Source organism: Protopterus annectens, chromosome 8.part0, assembly GCF_019279795.1.
Source record: "Protopterus annectens isolate FY-2018-M chromosome 8.part0, PAN1.0, whole genome shotgun sequence".
NCBI classification, from domain to species: Eukaryota; Metazoa; Chordata; order Ceratodontiformes; family Protopteridae; genus Protopterus; species Protopterus annectens.
In genome coordinates this window covers 1,420,875,635-1,420,894,474 of record NC_056741.1, presented here as the reverse complement: position 1 = coordinate 1,420,894,474, position 18,840 = coordinate 1,420,875,635, and the positions used below count along the sequence as shown (strand labels likewise).

Below are 18,840 nucleotides of genomic sequence, written 5' to 3'. Positions count from 1 at the left end.
TGGTAGCTTCCAGGGCTGCCAGCACACACATCCATGATAATGCCCTAGGCATTGCACACGACCTGGCAGTTGTTGGAGTGGTATCCCTTGCGGTTTATGTAGCGCATACCATGCTCACAGGGTGGTGACTTGATATGTATGTGCATGCAGTCTATTGCACCCAGTACCTCCAGGTAGTCTGCCACACGGTGGAAAAGGCACATATTGCTGGCCAACTCCTCCTGAGTTCGGGGGAAGTATATATGCTCATTGATGTGTGGTAACATGGCATCCAGGAAATGGTGGAGTACCCTGGATGCTGATGCCTGTGAGATCCCCATGATATCTCCAGCTGGCCTTTGAAAGGTACCTGTGGCTAGTATTCTCAAGCTTACACATACCTTTGTGTCCACTGGGATGGGTTCCCCTCTGTTGTTTCTGGCTCTGAGGCGTGGCTGGCACAGCTCAATGATTTGCTATATGATGTCCCTGTCCACCCTGTAATGCTCTACTATCTCCATATCATCTAGCCCCTGGTAGGTTACCTTTGGTCTGAACACTCTTCTCCTCCTCCGGTGCCTGAGGTGGTTGTCAGCATCATCCTCCACACCACCTTCAGTCTCCAACACATGCTGATGAATCACAGCTATGGCAGCTCCCAACATGTACAATGTAAAAGTTCCCTGTCTGTTTACACCGATGGTGCAGTGTTTGGGAATACACAAGTGTGTGTGAGGTGCCTTCACACTTTATACTATTGTGCTTTGGAAGCTGATGATGTCACAGTATGTGTATGTACAATCCGAGCTGCAGGGTATCTTACTTATGTGTTTTACCGCAGGTACTGCTATTGTGGTGCCTTTGGTGTTAAATTACATTTGGCTGCCATGGATCACCTCTTTCCCTTGCCTTCACTTTTCAAACCGATTCCCCTCCCATTGTCAGGCATGCATCCAGCAGCCTGCTTTCTTATTTTGTACTTTCCCAACCTAGGATTGTGTTGCGAAATGTGTTCTATAACTAATCTACTACAGGTTTGCTTTGCTCTGCTGTGACAGTTCTCTTTTCTTTGCAATCCGGCACCTCCTCTTTCCTGTTCTGCAGGTTGCTGCTAGCAGCCTTGTTAGCTACTGTCAATGGCCCACTGTGAGTTAATAGGTGTTAATTACTCAGGTATTCTCCAATTACCCTACTGTGGCATTTCCTTATTGTCTTCCCGTAACCTTCCTTTTTCAGCTGTGGTGCATGCTGCGCGCAGCCATTTACTGGGTTTTGAGCACATTGTCATCAGCGTACACATGCGCTTTCGGTCACCTTGTGTGCTCTCAGCTAAGCAAAGCTATGGCTAGATCCACACCCCTATCCTGTGGCTTTGCTTAGCAATGGGCAACCCGGATTAGCAATGCTCCAATGAGCTTACAGCTACAGTGGCACACCCCTCTGCTGAAGTCATGTATACCTCCAGGCCACTCCTCGGTGTTATACTGCTATGCCATGTGGTACAGCCTTATGCCAGAAAGGCATTTGCAAGTCAATATTACTTGCCTCATTTGTACGGCATTGACTACTAATTCATAGTTACCGTGCTGAACACTGTCACAAACCCTTAGCAACCCTTGCACCTTGGTTGTGGTGTAGCATGCATACCATTGACTATTATGGCAAAATCATCATTTGTGTTACATTGCAATTTTATGACATCTGTATATATTTTCCTTGTGTTCCCATTTGCGCACACATGCCCTGCGGTTGTACTTTGCATTAGTGTGGCCATGACATTAAATGTTATTTTTTATGTATTGTGCATTTTTTTATGCCATTGGCTGTATATTTAGCCATTGGCATATGTTAACTTTGTAATTCATAAGTTTGGTCCGCTTTCATGGCTCCGATGTTCTGTTTGAAAAAATGTAAACCGTTTTTTTTTGGTTTACATTTCTGTATGCTTACGCTATGCCTGCACCACTTCATGAATTGCTATGTACCTTCATTTGCATGCTGCACTACTGCACATAGGGTGATTAGCATACATGCGCTGAGAGCTGCGCAGTTCTGGCGTATGCTGGTAGTGCACGTGGAATCAGATCGCACCTGAATCGCTCGGCGGCCATATTTGGCGCTAGACCACCTACGCTACGCCTGCTCCTGGCGCAGGCTTCATGAATCCCGGGGCATATTTACTTAGAGAAGGCAATAATGCCCAGAAGACTTGCCCAGTGAGAGAAGCTGGGTTTAATAAACTAGGATATATGATGAAGTACAACAGACATTCTAGGCAGATTCAGTCCATAATTAAAAGAAATTGGACTGTTCTTAGTTCTGATATTAATGTTAGGAAAATAGTAGGAGAAAAGCCTTGTTTTGTATATACAAAAGAGAAGAATTTTAAACGACTTCTCTGCTATAAAGATTCTGATAAAAATGAAGAGTTACATAGATTTAACAAGGGGACAGTCCCGTTATAACTGTACCTTTTGTAAGTTTATTAATATGGAAACAGGATTTATACAATCTATAACACAAGCTAATTTTATTTTTAAGGCATTTAGGATGTGCAATAGTGAAAATTTAGTTTATTTGGCTAACTGTGAAAAATGTTAGTGTTTTTATACTGGAAAAACTAACTGCAAATTCAAGGAGAGAATTGCATCCCATTTATCTGATATAAGAAGGGGGGTTGAGACAAATGCACTTAGTAAGCATATTTTACATTGTGGAAATGAGCATGTATTTAAATTCAGGATACTTCAGAGGGTGTGCAAAAATAAATGGTGGGGGGGCATTGTGAATGCCACAGAGAGAGCAGAATACAAATGGATAAACTTTTTTAGATCTGATGTCTATCCAGGGCTTACTAAAACTAATAGTATTAAACCCATTTTTAAATTAAGACAAGCATATGTCAGTTAGAATATTACAATTGTTCTGTGAAGTTATTTAGGCAGTAATGAAATATTTTGGTATATTGTCAAGTTGACCATTGTTTTTAATGAAGTTTTTTTAGTGAACTAAGCTTAGTCAACTATATTAATTATATTAATTATGTAAATTGTATAATTTTATAATGTGTTCATGAGAAATGTTGTGACTGGCTGGTGTTTTATCTTTATTCTGTGGTTTTAATGTACTGATTCATTCTTGAAAAAAAGACTTTCAACCTGAAAGCTTGGTATAATAAACCCTGTTTTACATGGATGGTCGTGCTTTGCCATTTTGTTAGAGTATTTTCACTGTTCTTGGAGTGATTATACATTTTGTGTTAGCAGTATTAGGTAGTATTGTTATGCTTAGTGTATGAGTTTGGGTGTCACTTTTACCCAGATTGCTATTCCTTTCCTTTACAGCAGGAGGAGTGTTGCCAATTATGATGTAGAATGAACTGGACTTATATTTGTCGTTATCTTTGCAGGTGGTGGTGCGGGAGGGGCAGCATTTCAGTTCAGTTCCAGAATCTGGTATGGCAGTCCAGTCCAACTAGTTTGCTTGTTGGGTTGATGGTTTTCTCTGTATCGTGTTCATTTGGTAAGGCCTAATAGGTTGGGGCATTCTGATTGGGCAATTGTGGTACATGGGTGTTTGGTAGTTAAGGGTAGGATGTTTGAGCATGCAGATAGGGGTGTTCCAGGGGATTTGCAGCTAATTACAGAGGCAACAGCGAATTTGGGGGATGGGGATATTTTGGAGAATTTTGAGATTATGGGCTAGAAGGAAGGCAGTTGGAAGGATGGATTTTAACTGTTTAGGTTTAGTTTGCTTGGTGTCGATAGCTAGCAGAAGTTGAAAAGGAAAGGATTAATTGTTTATGGCAGGGGTTCTTGGTGGTGGTGTGGTTTTGTGAGCTTAGTACTGTTAACCATTAGTTTGAGCCGCAAGGGTTGGAGTGTAGGAATAGTTTACGGGTTTGACAGAACATTATCAGGGGCTGGGTGGGTATTTCTCTGGCTGGTTGGGAGGTATTGGAGAACACAGTAGGCTATTTGCTAACATTGCTCTTAAAGTTGAGAATTACGAGCAGCAGTAATGGGAGAACAGGCAGTTTAAGGGGGTAAGGGGTTACAGTTTAGTGAATAAATATATTCTGATGACAGGGCTAGTGCACTTGGAGTCATGGTAGGATTTGAAAGGGGGTACCTACTGCTATGGTTTAGCTTGTATTGTCAAGATGGGACATTAATATTGGTTTTCTTCTGATGTACACAGCATCTGTGATTTAAAACAGCCCCTGTCATCAGTTGCTTAGGTGATCATATGATGTAAGTTGGTAGGTTGTTTTACGTGAATGAGTTAGGGAATATTAAGAGACAAGTTTACTGGGCATACGCTGTGCTGTGTCGGTTTGATATGGAAATCAAGAGGTAACCCAGGTAACTTATATTGATATTTAAGTTATGCTTCTACAGTGATTAGTTGTTACATCCTCTGTTAGTTCCACTTCACTTTGTGTTATAATGGGAGTCATTGATTGTGTTGCATGTTCTTGCCTTGGTTGGGAAAGGATTGATGGTGGTAAGACGGTGTTAAGTGGAGTTAGGGGAGCCAGGGAAAATTAACTGGGGAAGTATAAAGGCAGGGTGCATTTTGACATTGCTTATTTCATTAAAAAAGTTTGATTGTTGTAGGTAAAGATTTTACAGTGTTCTATCTTTTGCAGGTGAAAGTGTTTGGGGCCTGAATGAAGTAGCTTTGGAAGGTGATGGAGCTGACAGAGTGGATGTTCCTGCTGTTCTAGCTGTATCAGTTGCAGAAGAAATCCTGGTCACCAGAGTGATACAGTGGGGCCACAGAGCGCAGTTATGAAAGTAAGTCCCTGATGGCTTAGTGGTATGGTTTCTAACTATTGTGTATAGGGTCTGGAGTTCAAGCCCTACCAGCGCCAGTTATTTTGGAGCAATGGTTACTGGCTTAAATTAAGCAGAGTGAAACAGTACGTATTTTGTTGGAGTGGATGTTCTGGTGTGGTACAATGGGCTTACGGGTAATCCTACTTTACTTAGGTTCAATAAGGCACGTAAGTTAAGGCTTTTGGGGGTGATGAAAAATAATTATTTTGTTGAGATGATGGGTAGACCGAATGATGTTTGGCTTAATCCTTCCTTTTATGGGAGGAAGCTGGTATATAAAAAAAAAATGTATTTTTTTTTTTGGTAGGAGGGAGGGGGAACAGCCTGGTCAGACTGATGGGCAGAGAAGAGGGATATACTTGCCCTCATCTCTTCCCCCTCCGGTGTTTGGATGTTCATTTCAAGGATTGGGGAAAGGAATGTGAGCAGCTGGAGGATACTTGCTAAATAAATAAGCAAGCAGAGGTAAGGATGCTGCTTGTTTGGTTGGAATGTAATTCAATAAATGGTGTATGAAGTGAGTTGCGGATGCTGCTTCATAAGTAAAGTAAGCAAGTCGAGTTATGGATGCTGCTTACGGGGTCAGGATGCATAAGGTCATGTCATCCTGAATTATTTGGCTGGATGAGTAATTCAATAAAGGGGGTATGAAGTGAGATCTTGGACGCTGCTTCATAAGTAAAGTAAGTGAGCAGAGGTATGGACGCTGCTTACTGGGGCAGGATGAGTAGGTACGCTGTCCTGATTAACATTACAAGGATGTTTATGCTGTGATTAAAATCAACTATACTATGTTCAGCTATAATTAATAAACTGAGTAAAAAATGAAAAAGAAACGGACAAATGAAAGGCTGGAACTGCCGGTATAAAAAAATTTACTATGTGCACAAATCACAAGCGCTTTCACAATTCGCTTCATCAGGTGTAAAACAGCACAGTGAAACACACCCTTTGAATACAATTTTAAAATCACATGACAGATCCCATTAAAACAAGCACTACATTTAAAGAAAAATTTCATAAATCAACAATATAAAATAAAATAAAATATGTCTTTAAACAAAATATAATGCATGTAAAGTATATAAAAGCACACATCAAATTATCTTTATTATCTCTTCACAGGTCTAGATTTGAGTTTAGGTTTGATGGGAACACACTTATTCAGTCCACTACCTGCATCATTCTAACTATCCATTTCGATTCTAATTCCTCTGTCCTCAAATGTACATCACCCAACCAGACATCCTCAAATACTTTTCCTATTGCTAAAAACTTAAAAGTATGACTGGAGTCAGTATTAGCAACATGTTTTGCAAGGGCATTCACCTTATTCTTCCTAGCAATGTTGTAAATATGCTCTCTAATATGCTCTTTAAAGGGCAAAGTGCAACGGTGGTGCAGCGGTAGCATTGTCGCCTCACAGCAAGAGGTTCTCCCGTTCAATTCTCGGCTGAAGTGCATTCTGTGTGGAGTCTGCATGTCCTCCCTGTGGTTGACTGTGTTCAAAAGACATGCGTGAATGGGCGTGCCTTCGTTAAAGGCTGGGTGTCAAGCTGGCACCTCAGCACTGTAAAAATCTAATGCCAATCATTAGCAGACAGGAGTTCCGCTGTGGCATCCCATAACCAGGAAAAGCTGAAAGAAGAACAATGCTCTTTAAAGGGCCTATCTGTTTTGCCGATATAAAAACTTCTACATTGAATACAATGAGCATGGTATACTATATGCTCCGTTGTACAAGTAACTGACACATTAAATGTATATAACTTCTGCTGGTCTGGATGATTAAACATACCACTACTGTCCAAATATTGGCAGTAGTTACATTTGCCACATGGTCTAGTGCCAGTTTACTCTCCGCTGACAAAATTTGACCTGGTGTTACATAGCCTTCTTCTCAATGACGTATTATTCCTGAACATAAACTTAGGTGTATTGTCCATGTGAGTCAACAATTCAGGGTCTGTGGTAAGGATATTCCAATGTTTACTGACTATATTCATATAATCATGAACATCAGCTGTATAACACAAAGGAACTCTCAATTTGTTATTATTGTTGTGGCCTCGCTTAGACCTAACAAAACCTCCTTCCCTTGTTGAGAAGAACGGTTGTGCATATGTGTGTCTTTTATTTTAATTTATTTTATTTCCCATTTGAATGTTAATGATACTGATTTTTCATTGGAAGTTGAATCAGCTATAAGTAACCTGCGTGATAGAGGCTATGATGATCGTATTATTACATCTAACATTCAGAATGTATTAAATAAAAGACACACATATGCACAACCATTCTTCTCAGCAAGGGAAGGAAGTTTTGTTAGGTCTAAGCAAGGCCACAACTCTAATAACAAATTGAGAGTTCCTTTGTGTTATACAGCTGATGTCCATGATTATATGAATATAGCCAGTAAACATTGGAATATCCTTACCACAGACCCTGAATTGTTGACTCACATAGATAATACACCTAAGTTTATGTTCAGGAATAATATGTCATTGAGAAGGAGGCTATGTAGCATCAGGTCAAATTTTGTCAGTGGAGAGCCAACTGGTAGTAGACCATGTGGCAAATATAACTACTGCCAATATTTGGACAGTAGTGGTATGTTTAATCATCCAGATCAGCAGAAGTTATATACATTCAATGTGTCAGTTACTTGTACAACAAAGCATATAGTATACCTTGCCCATTGTATTCAATGGAGAAGTTTTTATATCGGCAAGACGGATAGGCCCTTTAAAGGGCATATTAGAGAGCATATTTACAACATTGCTAGGAAGAATAAGGTGAATGCCCTTGCAAAGCATGTTGCTAATACTGACTCCAGTCATACTTTTAAGTTTTTAGCAATAGGAAAAGTATTTGAGGATGTCAGGTTGGGTGATGTACGTTTGAGGACAGAGGAATTAGAATCGAAATGGATAGTTAGAATGATGCAGGTAGTGGACTGAATGAGTGTGTTCCCCTCAAACCTAAACTCATATCTAGACCTGTGGAGAGATAATAAAGATAATTTGATGTGTGCTTTTATATACTTTACATGCATTATATTTTGTTTAAAGACATATTTTATTTTATATTATATTGTTTATTTATGACATTTTTCTTTAAATGTAGTGCTTGTTTTAATGGGATCTGTCATGTGATTTTAAAATTGTATTTAAAGGGTATGTTTCACTGTGCTGTTTTACACCTGATGAAGCAAATTGTGAAAGCGCTTGTGATTTGTGCACATAGTAAAGTTTTTTTATACTGGCAGTTCCAGCCTTGGATTTGTTCGTTTCTTTTTCATTTTTTACTCAGTTTGATTTGTTGGACACTTTTTTTGAGCAAGTGGTGGTTTTGCTTTTGACTTTTGTAATTAATAAATGTTGGTTATCAAAGCTATGTCATGAATGTTTAATAAAGGTCGTCAAATGTCATTCGGTGTGATGTGTTTATTGAAGGGGACCAGGACAAATGAGGTTTCGCAACAAACCAATTTGTCTAGGGACATCTTCAGAAGGGGGCTAGATAAAGATATTAGTAGGAATTAAGAGGGTTGAGGGGATGAAAGTGTTAAATGGAAGGAGAGATGATTAGGAGGAAATGAGGTAAGGGTGGGGAGGGGCCTAAAGGGTTTTAGATAAGTGTAGCTGGGGAAGTCTTTACATTTTGGCATGAAATTGCTACCCACCCTCCCTCCCTTTCTTTTGGTGGATTGGTGGGAATTGTGGCTATTTTATCAGTTGGGGTAGGCGGAGAAGAGGGATATGCTTGCCCTCTTCTGTTCCCCCTCCGGTGTTTGGATGTTCATTTCAAGGATTGGGGAAAGGAATGTGAGCAGCTGGAGGATGCTTGCTAAATAAATAAGCAAGCGGAGGTAAGGATGCTGCTTATTTGATTGGAAGGTAATTCAATAAATGGTATATGACGTGAGTTGGGGACGCTGCTTCATAAGTAAAGTAAGCAAGTAGAGGTATGGACGCTGCTTAGGTCAGGATGCGTAAGGTCAGATCATCCTGAATTATTTGGCTGGACGGGTAATTCAATAAATGGGGTATGAAGTGAGTTCTTGGACACTGCTTCATAAGTAAAGTAAGCGAATAGAGGTATGGACGCTGCTTACTGGGGCAGGATGAGTAGGTACACTGTCCTAATTAACATTACAAGGATGTTTATGCTGTGATTTAAATCAACTATACTATGTTCAGCTGTAATTAATAAATGTTGGTTATCAAAGCTATGTCATGAAAGTTTAATAAAGGTCATCAAATGTCATTCGGTGTGATGTGTTTATTGAAGGGGACCGGAACAATTATATGTGCCTTAGTTATGTATTGAACATTCAGGAAACAAGCAAAATTGCTGTTTTTCTTATTCTTTCTTTTTTTCATGTTGCAATAAATCAGCTGATATTTGTTGGAAGTACATCATTTCTAGTTTTTAGTTTTTCTTGTAACTGACTTACTACCAGCAATAAACTTCAAAGCCATAATGCATGTTGTTTCTAAGTATCGTTTGGTTACTACAGTATTTCCCCATTCTAAAATGCTAAAGGATTGTTAATTCGAGATTTTATGCTTTAAAGTTATATGCCTTGATAAAATTTCATGAAGCAATTTAAATCCTATGAAAAATGCACTTCATTATATTGTTGATTCAGGAAAAAAAAACAGATGACTTAAAGGCGAACTATCTTGGAAAAGGAAAGCTATAAAGTGAATGAAGCCCTGTGTTTGGTACAGTAACTGCAGTATTCCCCATACTAAAACTTCTAAGACATTGCCACTTAAAGAATTTGTCCTTCAGAATTATGTGTTTTGACAGCATGTCATGAAGCTGTTTAAACCCTAATGTAAACATGTTTCATTGACTTGCTTATGCAAAAAAAAAAAGAAGAATCTTTCAGATGAAGCAAAGGCTGAATATTATCACAGTAGGCAAATTTATAATTTACTTTTGTCATATGTTTGGATTAATGACAATATTAATAGTAAGGTATATTTATTACTTTTCAGAATGAATGCCTGGGTGAAGAACTGAACGACAGATCTGTATGTTATCAAAATCAAAGAATAAAGGAGGAAAACGTTTTCAAGGATTTGAACTCAATGGCATCTGCAATCTTTAATTCCATTAAAGATGGCAAGATTGTGAAAGTAAAGGTATCTTTTAAGGTGATACATATAACAAAATAATAACAACGTAGACAATGATGTTAGGAAAAGCTGTTTTGATTATCTAGTTTCCCATTGCTTCACATCTACCCTTGTCATGTACCTGCATGTCAGGGCAGTGGTATTTAAGTTCTTCCTTGTTGACCCTCAGAGTGCTTTTGGTTTGACTTAAAAATGTATAACTCTTTCAGAGGGTGTCTTTATCTGCTTTTAGTCACTTTCAGTAACAGCATGTAACTGAAGTTACTAAGGCGTAATTCATTTCAGCTACCAGAAGGTGGTTTCATCATACATAAAAACTTTAAAAAAAGTTTTCCTCATATGTTCACTGCAGTAATTTCTCTGAAGCTACCTGCAATGAACATTTCAAGAAAATTTGTTTTGCTATGGGTTAGGCCCCCTGCTACCACCATGTCAGGAACACCCCTACACACATCCTCAAGACTTACATATATCAACAACAAGATTGCACAACAGTGGAGAAAGAGGCAACCTCCAATGTTGGCAAAAGTAGTTCTGGTAAACAGTGCTCCAATATTTTACATTTGTGAAAACTAACCTCTGATTTGCCATGGTCCATAATGGTGATCATCAAACTATTTACAAGAGATTGTTCACACTGTCAGAAGCAAAATTATTTTTCACTTAAGATTCCATAAAAGCAACCTGCATGCCGAAGTAGTAGCTGCTATCTTGTCCGTCTGTGCAGTTCTGATATGGCTGTAAAATATAGCAGTAACAGTGCAGACATTCAGTTATGGAAATTCAATGTTTATTAAAGTCAAATGGAAAATGCTACTTTTTCACCATGAGTTGTAGAACATGCCCTCATTCCTTTTCGCTGAACTTTTTCTGTATGTGGAATAATGGGGTATAGCTAGATTTTTGCAATTATAAACCCACTTTAAGAATGTCATTGCCCTTCTCCACAATGTGTTCCTCAGTAACTACATGCATCGCATTACAATATTTGTAATTACAATGCACAATTTTGGCAAGTAACTATTTTGTAGGCTCCACTGAGTTATCAAAGTTGCAAACCTCAGTAGGAGTTCTCACTCCTCTTTACCAGCTTTAACCTTCCATCACAAAGTATGTTTGGTCTTTTTGAACCAAGCCAAGAATAATATCTTGCAAAAACCCAACCAGACATTTATCAGAAGCATTGCTGAACACATTGCTGTTTATTACAGTATGCACTGCAAAGTAACTGCAGAATTGCTTTTATGCCAGTATTTCTGTATATTTATTTATTTTACATTTGTTAACCAGGCTAGTCTAGCTGGATATATTAACATTTACAGTAGAGGCCTGGGGAGAAAAGCTCCACTAGAAACTAAAAATAAGAAAGCAGTTCTAAATCTAAACAAGATAATAAGGACTATAAACAACACTAAATGTAGTAGTAACATAGAAAAATGAAAAAAATATTACAAGAAATGACATAGAGGGTAAAACAACTGTTTTAACAATATGATACAAGAAATAATTTGCAGTAGATAATACTTAATGTTCATAGGTAGTTCCTATAGGTTTCTATGGTTATGATTTCTACAGTCAGAGGTAGTGAGAAGAGATAACTTAATTAAACAAAGTAGGATCTTGTAAAATATTAGTGGAGAGGGCACATAATTAGTCAGGGTTACTGCAGGGGCATAGCCAATGAGATCTGAGGTGTCTTTTGAGATTTTGTTTAAAGAGGGGTACGGAGGTGAGTAAAGTGAGTTCGTTAGGTAGTAGGTTCCAAACTTTTCCAGCAGTGTTTGAGAACAGGGAATCCCCTGCCAAGTTGTTGGCCTTGATTATACTAACTAGGAGTTTGCTTGAAGTGCGTAATGTATTAAGCTTTTTGTAGGGGATGATGAGGTTAGAGAGGATAGGAGTGTTATTAGGTTGATTTAGGATTTTATGGGCAGTGGTAAGCTGGGTAAGATGGAGTTGGTTTTGTAGTTCTAGCCAACCGAGCTGTTTTAGATTCTGACAATGGTGAGTTCTAAAGGGATTCCCAGAGGCAAATCTGGCAATGTTATTGTAGGAGTTAGCTAACTTGAGAAGAGTCTTTTTTTTTTTCAAATTAGTGTATATGGGTGAGGCGTAAAGAAGAGCTGTGATTAGATGGGAATGGGCAATTGTGGTTCTGGCTATAGGAGTCAGGAAGTATTTAATCCTGTATAGGGAGCCCATTTTTCTATTTACTGTTTTTATAGTGTTGTTAATATGGCTATCAAAGCTAATGTTATTATCTATTGTAATTCCTAAGAGTTTGGTGGTGGAGTCTGGGGATATGAGGATACCTGTGTTAGATATTACTGAGAAATCTACAGGGGAGGACTTGCTAGAAGGAGTAAAGAGTAGGAGCTTGTTTTTTTTTGGGGATTCAAGAGGAGACAGCATTTTAAGAACCATGTCTCCACAGTACTGAATACCATCTGAGTCAGGGATTGCAGTTCAGAAGAGGAATTGGCTGAGCATATGATTGTTGAATTGTCAGCATATTGAATTCAGGTAGCTTGGGGAATTGCTAAGTATAGAAAATTGATAAATAGTGAGAACAAGAGAGGACCTAGAATGGAGCCCTGAGGGACTCCAAGGGTGACTGGAAGGTGTGATGATATGTTGTTCTCCCAAAGCACTGCCTGCTGCCTATTACTGAGGTAGGAATTGAACCATTGTACAGCCTGAGTGTCAAGAGAAAGGGATTTGAGAATATTTATAAGCAGAGGGTGGTTTACCATATCAAAGGCTATAGAAAGATCAATGAAGAGTGCTGAAGAGAGGATTTTATTATTACGGTTTCTGTTAATGGAATCAGTGAAGGATAAGAGGGCAGTGGTGGTACTGTGAAATGGTCTAAAACCATGCTGGCTATTAGCTAGTATATTGTATTGAATTAAATGTTCTAGTAGCTGATGATGATGAATGCATTTTTCCATGATTTTAGCTATGGGTAATAGAAGGGCTATGGGTCTATAGTTAGAATATTCATATGCGTTACCACCTTTGTGTAGGGGTATAATGTGAGAGATTTTCCAGATGGCTGGGATAGTTCCCTCATTAAAGGTTCTGTTAATAAGAATAGATATAGGATAGGCTATGGCTTTTGCAGCTTTTAGTAGATATTCAGATGGTATCTGGTCAGCAGAAGGAGTACACGGCTTAAGTTTTAGGAGAAGTTTAAAGATGCAGGTAGCAGAGATGGGTTGTAGTTGGAAAGCAGGGAGAGTGCTATAATTGGGGATAGAGAGGCTTGAGCTATCTGGGGATAGTTGACTGGATAGAGATTGTATAGCTTCTGTGAAGAAGGTATTGAAGGCATTGGCAGCTTCCTGGGGAGTGTTAAGACTAGACCCTAGTGGTACTGGAGTACTGGAGTGCCCTGGGTGAATAGAATAATAATAATAATAATAATAGAATAATAGAATCAGCGGTTCTGCAAGGTAACCATTTGAAATGTTGGACCTGTAGATCAAATCCCGAAACACAGAAACTGAATTGCTGAAAGAAAAGACATAAGTCCAAGATGCTATATCTTGGGATATTCCCTTCTGTCAGAGGTATGGTAATCTCACACTTGGTACGTATAAGCTTAATTCTGAAATTCACTCTTTTGTGTTTTCTGTCTATTTTCCAGATTGTCAGCACTCAGCATTTTTGAGTGCTGAAATTTTAGTTGGGGACCATTCTGCAAGCCTTACACAATGGTCTACAAAATTACCTGATTCTTCTTTTGTTGTCACAAGTGTTGTCACAGTGTCCCTGAAGAGCTCATTCTTTTTATTCCCTACGACCACAACTGCAGTGCTTAGTACAGCATTTCAAATGCAGTGACAGTTTGCCGAGCAGTGCATTACTTGCATATCCCAGTAGTTGTCCTTGGTTATTTTTTCTAAAGTTAGAATTCATACAGTAAGCAGAGGGAGTGTATGCTTCTATATCCACATCCATCTCCTTGTGGAAGTAACAAACATTTTTAGACATAGCCAAAATCCCATATTTCTTTATAGACAACATTTTTATGTCAGTGTGTTTGTTTGAATTCAGTTGTAAAATTATAATAAAAATAATAATAATAGTAATAACTACTTGTACTATCCCTTTTTTCATTCCCTTATACTTATAGGGAATAAATTAACTGTCCAAAATTGTGGACTACATTGCTAAATAGATAACTGTGATGAGTAGGTGCACAGAATACTCTGTTTGGGGTATCTGTTACTTTATAGTGTGTCTCTTATTAATATATATTTTTAATTGATTTTGCACCCCCCCCCCCCCGTGCCTGCTCTGTCCCATCTGGCTGATTATCACAACTCTGCCCATTCATTCTCTAAGCAGATGAGAGCTAATCACAATGTAACTGTCATAAAGGCAGCCATCAGGGAAGGTTCTTATTATTTTTTTTTTATTTCTACATTGTTAGCTGGGTTTGTCCTCCCAGGCTAATGACCTCTTTCCAGAGAAGACCTGAGGTAGTATTTATACTGTGAGGGGAAATTTGTTTTATTATTATGCTACTCCTGCTGGTCTCCATCACGTGTACAAGTTCCTAAAGGGTTGATTGTTCAATAGTGTAGCAAAAAAAATTCTCATTTTGCGACAGTTGGTACTTCCATAGCCATAGCCCCCCCCCCCCTTTGAGGGCAGATACTTATTAGTTTGATAACTCTGAACATGAGTGGAATTTCAGAGTTATATATCAGAACAGTTCAGTCACTTCCCCTTCAAATTATATCACTTGCACATCTAGACTTTGCTGGAGATTACAGATGAAATGGGGCTTGTTCTCCTAACCCTTCCATGAGAGAAGCTAGCAGGTATCCCCTTGTCATCCATCTCCTTTTTTAGATGGCAATGGTATTGTATGTATTGCTAACTGCTGTCAGGTTTGCTGTGTACTCCAGGATCCACTCCTCTAGGCCACAGAGACCCCTTTGCTAACAGTCCATCATTTTTAATATTGTTAATGACCTGTTTCCCACTATTTTTGTCTTTTAACTAGTAGATTTGCTTCATTATAACAAGAAAACTGTGATATTTTTATTATTACTATAACTTTGCTTGTAATAGTGACAGGCTTGTGCCAGAAAAGGGACACTTGTACTCCACTTCACTTACCTGCAAACTAAATAACTTCACAAATAACTTGTTAGTTTTGATCATTCCTCTTAATTTTACAAGTGGGCGTTTTAAAATGTTTCCTAAACAGGACCAGCATCTAAAAAAATTATCATCTTTGGAAATGGCTTGCAATGCCTTACAAGAATGTTTGTACTGTGAAGACCACCGAAGAAGAAGAATTAATGACCCAGACCTGCTGATGCCAAATGAAATAAGGCAGATGATAACTAAAGGTAATTACTTGATTACAGCTTACACATATGTTCTGGTAAGACAGGTTAATCTAAAATGCCATACATTGTAATGAAAATTAACATGATATGAAACTGCTGCTCAAAAATGTATAAATAGTAGGAGTGTATTATTTAAAACATTGGTGTCTATTATTCCTCCATAGTTACTAGATTCTGCTGTGTTATATGACCCATTCATTTGTCCATATTTCATTGTGTCTGTAATATAAATTTAAAAATGTATACAGACTTTGCATGCTAAGTTATGTTTGTTAGAGTGGGATGTGTAATCAAATGTTATTACTCTGACGCATGCAAAACTGAATGGATTTTAAGGGATATACTTTAGTCATTTTCGGCTACTCACTCTTTAAATGATGTTTACGTCATTTTCTCAAAATATGTAAATGGAAAATAAATGACTGGGAAGAAGAAATTCTATATTCATAAAAACAATGTATAGAGAGGAAACCAACATAACCACCCAGTCCTGCAGGTAGGAACAGTGTCACAGCAGACTGAAGGAAAAGAAAATCCAGTTATACTAAAATTAATATTCATAAAATTACAAATAGCTTAAGCAATACAATACTTAAGGAGCTTAAATTATAACCATCGGGCAAAAGAAATTTTATATTTAGCATATCATTGTTGAAACGAAACTTAAAACGTATTAATAAGCTATTTTAAACAGTCTGGTATAAGTGATGAACTACTAGGCATAACATCACCACACAGGGAAGAAATGTCATTGTCCTTATAGATTATGCTATAATCTATGTGTCCAGTTATTTATAGGTCTTTACTACTTTACAGTTTTTGTCCATTATAAAATATGTCTTAACTTCTATCGTCTCTGCAAAATATACTGAAACTTACATATGTTCTTCAGCTGATGCAAAAGAAATAACTTTTTCTACTCCAAACTATTTATGTGATTTTGTATAGGTATTTCTATCTAATAATCAGCTACAAATCATAAGTACAACAAACAAAGGTGATGACCAGGAAGCAAACGCTCCTGTCGCAAAAGTAAAACACTAAGCACCAAGTCAAAATGCTGAGGAGCAGGCCAAGACTGTTCAGCTGTATCAGCAAAGATAAAGTACATCAGCATCAAATAACATGCATGAACGAATGAGTTTCAATAAGACAGGAAGCCAAAAAACCAAGTCTACATAAAGACTAAAATCTAAGTGTTTATTGCAGATAGTGGCAAGCGCTTTCACCCATCTGGGCTTTTTCAAGACAAAAAGCAATCATGAAACAGAGCTAATTTAATGTTTGAAGAGAATGACTTTTAGTATAGTTTTTGTAAACTGTCTTATTAGTTTTATCAGTATTAGTTTTATAAACTGATTCCTTAAATATGAACCTTTCATGGTGTACATGTTGATACAGATGTTGGGTAAGAGGTTGTGTTTTTTAAATATCGAGATGTGCTGATACTTTAAGAATAACAATGTAGCAGGATATGATGTAATAATTGTTGTGATTAGTGTGTGTATAAATTAGCTCTGTTTTATGAGTGCTTTTTGGCTTGAAAAAGCCCACATGAAGCTGCTTTGAAGGCCAGGCATATATCTCCCCTCAGTAGTCCATAATAGACTGAGTACACAGATAAGGCTTTGAGATGGTCTGTGTAGGACATGTTTTCTGCACCATGTGTTCTTTTTGTGTGGAAGCAGTGACTTCATAGTTGACCAACCCTGCCATCCCTTATGATTTCTCCATCAGCTCCCATGGCTGCCTCTTCACAGGGTCATGAAGATCATCCTGTGAAGGGTGACCTAGAGGATTCTGTCGTGGCCTTTGATGGTCTGTCCCTGGGGAGTAGTTGTCAGACCCTCTGGAAAAACCACAGGTAAGTCACAGTATGTTACCTTGCCTGAGATGAAGGTAGTGGACCAGCAGCTTAACATTTAGATTGCCAGTTGCACAAGAACATTCTCCAGGTAGCCAGGGCTGCACCATAGGCTAGCTCTTCCCAGTATGCCAACAGAGGATAAGCCCAGGTAGAAGGACAGTCACTGAGGAAATAACCTCTGGCAGTTAGGAAAGGGAACCATCACAACATCCTGTCCCCCATCATGATGTTCCTGTTCCTTGTGTTTCACTTCCCTCCCCAGATTGTAGTCCAATCCCCATCTCATCAGTTGCTGTCCTTATCTTTCCTTTTCTTTTGTATCCTCACTTTTTTAACAGTACCTCCACTTTTGTCCTTTGTCTGAGTTCTTTGTTCTTTGCCCCCTGCTACCACATCTATACCCTATTTTTTAAGTACACATTCACCTCACTTGCTTCCTACTCTTCCCATCATAACAAAAATAAATCTACTCCTGTTTCCTCACCCTTTTCCTTCTGTGTATTATACTGCTTGATTTTTCGCATTTCTGACTGTCCTATATACTCATTTCTTCCTCATAATATGAATAAATTGGTTGGGGCCTTGCTAGGAAACCTTTATTTTGGCTCTCAGCAGTTCTTGTAGTAACATAACTTTGCACCTGTGCATGCACATAATTATAGGCATGCTGGATACACACTTCTGTGATCCACAGGTAACATGACCATCATTGTGGTATGCTGCTCTTTACATGGTCTGTTCAGTTTTCACCAACAGATTCATTAACTATTTAATCACAGTCTTTCTAACTGCCTTCTATTATATTGATAATTACTTGCAGGCTGCATTACAGAACTCTGTTGGTGTTAAATAGCCACTGCATGGCCATGTAAGTGATATTTCTGAATCCCACAGCTATTTTTTTATTAGATTTGTTTATCTGGCAACCTCTTTTTTATCACTTCACTGTGCTGTTATCAATAGTGTCCTCTTCCATTTTTATAACACTTTGTCATCTCTTGTTGAGATATTCATTTAAATACTTTGCAGTTGCTGGTTCCTTAAGTGATTCTAAGAAATTACTTTATATTTATCTCTTTATTTTAATTAGTTATTTCATTTTCAGATGTATTAATTTTCTTTCTCTTTACTCATACTTAAATTGTGCTTCTTGCCTTTTTAAAGCTATATTATTCCCTTTGGAATAATATTGGCTGTACATCTATTCTTTTTTGGACTGATTTTGACTATGCAAGCACTTTGTCATAAAAATACCTTAATAAACCTGAACCTCAAAGCTTGAGTGTAATATACAATTTCACTGACAACAACTTTCCAGTTTAATAACTGCTAGGATGCAAATTATAAAATACAAAAATCAAATATCTTAGCCTTTCAGTATTCTGTGTCTGTATTAACCTATAGCATGCAGATGGATTTGCATGCCACACATGAACCAGCAAAAGTGTACAAATATGAACAGCGGGCAAATCACTTGTTATAGAAGACCATAAAAATGCTTCCCACCATGTTGCAAATTTCCAAACTAACAAATCTCTCTGCCTGTTTGAATATCCCATCAGTAATCTTCCAAATCCAATCTACCTCTCTGACCCAACTTCACCCGGAGTGTTAGTTTGGCGCTTGCTGACAAA

The 18,840-nt window shown here is 38.1% G+C and overlaps 1 protein-coding gene across 1 annotated transcript in view; it reads left to right on the top strand.

Annotated features, from left to right (window-relative positions):
- LOC122808494 overlaps positions 1-18,840 on the top strand; it is a 666,541-nt gene that overhangs the window by 146,483 nt on the left and 501,218 nt on the right. The window contains exons 11-12 of the mRNA XM_044079450.1: positions 9,830-9,976; positions 15,195-15,339. Of these exons, the coding sequence (XP_043935385.1) occupies positions 9,830-9,976; positions 15,195-15,339 (292 nt within the window). The remainder of the gene's footprint in view (positions 1-9,829; positions 9,977-15,194; positions 15,340-18,840) is intronic.